This window comes from Clupea harengus, chromosome 9 (assembly GCF_900700415.2).
Source record: "Clupea harengus chromosome 9, Ch_v2.0.2, whole genome shotgun sequence".
NCBI lineage: Eukaryota > Metazoa > Chordata > Actinopteri > Clupeiformes > Clupeidae > Clupea > Clupea harengus.
The window spans coordinates 14,759,121-14,764,120 of NC_045160.1; the positions used below are offsets into that span (position 1 = coordinate 14,759,121).

Here is a 5,000-nt window from a genome sequence, read left to right on the forward strand (position 1 = left end):
CTCACTCACTCACTCACTCACTCACTCACTCACTCACTCACTCACTCACTCACTCACTCACTCACTCACTCACTCACTCACTCTCTGTCACTCACACACACACACCCTCACAGACACACACAGACACACACAGACACACTCCTATCATTCCTTCATTTTCTTGTTCTCTTGTTTTTCTTGTTCAGTTTCTTGTTTCATTTCTCCCCCCCCCTTACTCGTAGTTACTTGCTCTCTCCTCTCTCTCTCTCTCTCTCTGTTTCGGCCCTTCCATCCCCCTGTGATGGCTGTTCTTTAGAGCCCTGGGCAGCAGAGATGAGGTTTGACCCCTGAGGGCCTCTAAAGGGCCTGTGTGTGTGTGTGTGTGTGTGTGTGTGTGTGTGTGTGTGTGTGTGTGTGCGAGTGTGGGAAGGGGCCGCAGCTCTGGCCCCAGCCATTCAACATTTACTCTGCCCACTGCCCCCTCTCCTCTTTGCTCGTCACCAACACAATCACAGGCTGACCCCGCCATGACAAACACTGGCCAGCGGCTTTCAATACCGGGAACTCTCTTCTGGCTGTCAATATCCTCCATCGCATTCAGTCTTTCTCTTTCTTGCTCTGTCTCTCTCTCTCTCTCTTTCTCGATCGGTTCTACCATCATCTTTCTTCTTTCTTGTTCTTTTGTCCCTTTTCCTTATGGGCACCTCATCCCAGGCTGGAATGGATTGCAGTCTCATCATGTCTCGTTTTGACTCTTCCTTTTCATTTTCTTCATCCCCATCCTCTCTCTCTTTCTTCTCTTTCTTTCTTTATTTCTTTCTTTCTTTCTCTCTCTCTTTTTTTTGTTTGTCCTGCACATTTCTTTTCTTTCTCATCCCAGCAATCTTTTTCTGTCCAGGGTAGTTTCATCCCAATGTTCTCCAGTAATAGTGGAATAGAGAGAGTGTGTGTGTGTGTGTGTGTGTGTGTGTGTCGGGGGGTGGGGGCGTTTATAAGAGTCGGGACAATTTGGTCCTGGAAGGGATGTGTGTGGGGCTCAGTGTCCCGTTTGACGCAACACACACACACACACGCGCACACACACCCACACACACACACACACACACATACAGGCGTCGCAGCCGTGATGAGCCCATTTCAGCCTCATCTCACCTCCGGATGCTCATTTCCCCCTCTAATGAAAAACACAACAATTACCCCAGGCCCCGTCAGTGCCCCTCAGATTGGCTGCCGTAATGAATATTTTGTAGAGACATGAAGGCACTGTTCCTCTGACTCTTTTTCTCTTTCTTTGCCCCCCCCCCCCTCTCTCTTTCTGTTTCTCTTATTATCACCCTTATTTTTCTTTTTTTTTCTCCCCTTTTTACCTCTTTCTGAGAAAAGGTCGTCATTTTGTTACTTACCCTTTATGGAACTCACCAGTAGTGCTTCGGAGCTATTGGGAGATAATGGTGCATTATGTGGCAATGTGTGTACAAATACACTCTGGTAATATGCAAGACGTTCATGGAGGGATTGGGGATGGCAAATGAAGTGTAATAACAGGTGAACCCATTCCTGCATAATGTGCTGGAAGTAAATTATTTCTTTTAAAGTATAGTCTTTACTTTTGGGTGTTATTTAGATGCTGTGTGTGTGTGTGTGTGCGCGCGCGCGTGCGTGTGATTTACTTTGCATGAATGTGTTTTGACATTTCGGAGAGTTTGTTACTGACAGTTGTGCGTTTCGATAAACACTGATTTTGGCCACAGGCTAGGTGGTATCCCCACAGGAGTGGTCGCCGTGGAAACCAGATGTGTGGAGCTGTGTGTCCCTGCAGACCCCGCGAACCTGGACTCTGAGGCCAAAGTACGTCCTCCAACCCCTCCACATACACACACGGCAGTTTGATGTAAACAAATGGCACCAGTGCTGATTCACTCAAACCTCACCCAAACCTCAGAGATGCTCAGTGTGCTAGCGTCAGGGCATCAGTGATTCATTTTCACTTGACTGCAGTTTACAGGCTTGACCCTTTACTGACCTCCTCTGTGACCTCTCTGACCCCACGACCTTTCACCCTTCTCCCTGACAGCTCATCCAGCAGGCAGGCCAGGTATGGTTCCCTGACTCGGCCTTCAAGACGGCCCAAGCCATCAAGGACCTGAACCGGGAGGGCCTACCACTCATGGTCTTCGCTAACTGGAGGGGCTTCTCCGGGGGCATGAAAGGTCAGTGTGATGCCCCCCTCATGTACTCTACCCCCCAACCTGCCACACGTATCACTCTTCCCCATCCCACCTCCATCCAGCCTCCTCCATTCCCCATAGCCTCCCTGCTACAGTAGCAGTAGGTGTCATCAGTGCCTGGTTACCGGGCCTCTGTAGTCCATGGCTCTGTTTACAGTAGTACCAGGCTGGCGGGGTAGGAATATGTAAATGAGTTGGCCGTTGGTATTGTCTGCCCTCTTCATCCCCTCTCACAGCCAGCCCCGGCATGATTGTTCTGTGTGGAAGAATGTGTGTGTGTGTGTGTGTGTGTGTGTGTGTGTGTTTGTTTGTGTGCAGGGTTGTGTCTGTTTGGAGACAGCGTGTCAGCGCGTGCTTTAATAGCTTTTTAAACGGAGACAGCTAGGTGTCAAACATGCCGCTGTTTAATTAATTTTGTTTGTCCTGCTCCGCTTTTGATAGTCATGGGCTGCTGGGCTTCCCTGTAGTCAGCCAGGAAAACAATAGGAAAGGTGAGAGCAGTGCATTCTGGGAGTGCCCATCTACTTCATCGGCAGTGGGGATTGACTTTGTGTGTGTGTGTGTGTGTGTGTGTGTGTGTGTGTGTGTGTGTGTGTGTGTGTGTGTGTGTGTGTGTGTAAATGTGTGTGGTGGGAGGTGGGTATTCAGAGCAGTTAGCAAACACCTGGGTATATCTTTTCCACCCCTTCTTGTTTCTAGATGTTTCTAATAATGTGTTGATTGGCCAAGTGAATTTGATAGCCAGGGAAATATCTCTGATCATGATCAGGTTTGAGTGTTAAATGTTTTAAAAATGGTATTACCATAAATGCGGAGTCGTTATGGATACTGCACATGCTAAATACACCCTCTCGGACAGAAGTTTTGTTCTGCACTGTGTGTGGGCTGTGTCCTGTTTTCTGTTCGGCCGCGTGGTTATTTAGCATGTGGTGGGCCGCAGCCCCTTATTCCCCAGCTCTGTTAGTTAGTTTCGCTGCATTGTGTTTGTGGAGGTGCGTGATGTGTTTGCATACGCTCATGCGGATATGCTGCGACGGGGCCAGGGGGAGCAGGTTCGTTCGTTCGTTCGTTCGCCCGTTCGTTCGTTCGCCCGTCTGCCCGCCCGCCCTCTCGCGGGACTTTGATTGTTCATCAGGAAAATGTGGGAGCGGAGGGGCTCTAGGGGAGAGGAGAACGGGGGGAACGATGTAAATAAGTAAATAAATAAATAAATAATAAACAATCAGCGCACCCCTCACTGCACACACCGCGAGGAGCCAATCGCCGCGTTGGCCAAACGACTTGGAAATTGTGTGTAATGAGTAGGAAAATATTAGAGGCAGCTCTTTGCTAGGCTGTAAATTGACATTAGTAAAAAAGAAAACTCTTTACTAGGCGGTCTAGGCAGTCTAATTTAAGCAGTAAAAAAAGAGACTGAGAGAGGGAGTGAGAGAGGAACAGAGGGAAAGGGAGAAGAAGGGGTGGGGGTTGGGAAATGGAATCTAGGATTGGGCCAGAAAGCCCCCCCCCCCACTTTCCAACCATCACCACTACGCCCCAGTCCCCCCTCTCTTTTTCCTTCTCCCCTGCAAAGGTTATTCAGCATAATGTAAAAATTAAATTAGTGGAGGCTGAGGAGGATTGGAATGGGGATAGGGCTGGTGTTGGTGTTGGCAGAGTCATTTGGGGGCTGGTGTATTTTGGAGGGTGGGGAGGGGTGAACCCGGCTCTGACCCCCAGTTGAGGAGACGCCATGCATGAAATGCACTGGAAATGAACACCGGGGTCCCTGCCTGGCGCCCGCCCACCCGCCCACCCGCCCACCCACCCACCGACCCCCTCAATCCAGACTAACGGTGGAGTACAGGGGCGGACCAGTGGCGCTGCAATGGCTGCCACCCCTGCTGCTATGATGCTGATGGTACTGCTGCTGCTGCTGCTAAGGTCACTGTTGCCTTGGTCGCAAGTGCTGCTGCATCTCCTGGGCTGATGCTTTATGTTTGCCCCTCAACTGCGCCTCTCTCTCACCCACTCTCTCTTTCTCTCTTTCTCTTTCTTTCTTTCTTTCTTTCTTTCTTTCTTTCTCTTTATCTCTCTCTCTGAAGGCCATTCCTCACTCCTCTCACTCCTGTTCCTGTAAGAGAGTTCCTATTATCTGTTCTTCAGAGCCCTCACAGAGCAGAATGAGCAGCCTGTGTCCTTCAAGTTAGTGAGCAGCAGAGAGGAAGGTCACAGTCGCTGTTGTGGGCACTGGCAGTGGGAAGCGAGCGCTGAGACAATGACTGTGAAAGTATAGTAAAGCCAGAGAAGCCTTGACCCTCAACCCAAGCTTCGCTGCTCGTTTCTTTCATCCGCAGACATGTATGACCAGGTGCTGAAGTTCGGGGCCTACATCGTGGACGGGCTGAGGGAGTACCGGCAGCCGGTGCTGGTCTACATCCCCCCACAGGCCGAGCTCAGGGGGGGCTCGTGGGTGGTGATCGACCCCACCATCAATCCCCAGCAAATGGAGATGTACGCCGACGTGGACAGCCGGTAAGGTGCCGCACACACAGTAGAACGGCAGCTGCTTTGTTATTGTATCTTTTTTATATTTTATAAAATATATTTTTTACATTATTGTGTATAGTTATTGTATATTTAATTATTGTATGCAAATAATACGTAGGGCCAGTGTCATCTCTAGCCACTCGTAGTGTGAAAAGTGGACGTAGACGAGATGCAACAAGGTGTAAACGTTCCCAAACATGGCACGTCTTAATCGTGCTAAGCTAACTTAAGTGTGATTTGTCTTTGGCAGTGGTGGTGTTCTGG

General features: G+C 49.7%; 1 protein-coding gene across 5 annotated transcripts in view; it reads left to right on the forward strand.

Moving 5' to 3' along the window:
• LOC105897182 (acetyl-CoA carboxylase-like) overlaps nt 1-5,000 on the forward strand; it is a 90,336-nt gene that overhangs the window by 53,704 nt on the left and 31,632 nt on the right. For all 5 annotated transcript variants that reach the window (XR_004164307.2, XM_031573602.2, XM_012824076.3 and 2 more), the window contains 4 exons: nt 1,731-1,827; nt 2,054-2,189; nt 4,544-4,721; nt 4,987-5,000. The exon at nt 4,987-5,000 is cut by the window's right edge and continues 99 nt beyond it. Coding sequence is in view for 4 of the 5 variants with exons in the window: in XM_031573602.2 (XP_031429462.1) it covers nt 1,731-1,827; nt 2,054-2,189; nt 4,544-4,721; nt 4,987-5,000 (425 nt within the window). In the remaining variant the exon portion in view is untranslated. The remainder of the gene's footprint in view (nt 1-1,730; nt 1,828-2,053; nt 2,190-4,543; nt 4,722-4,986) is intronic.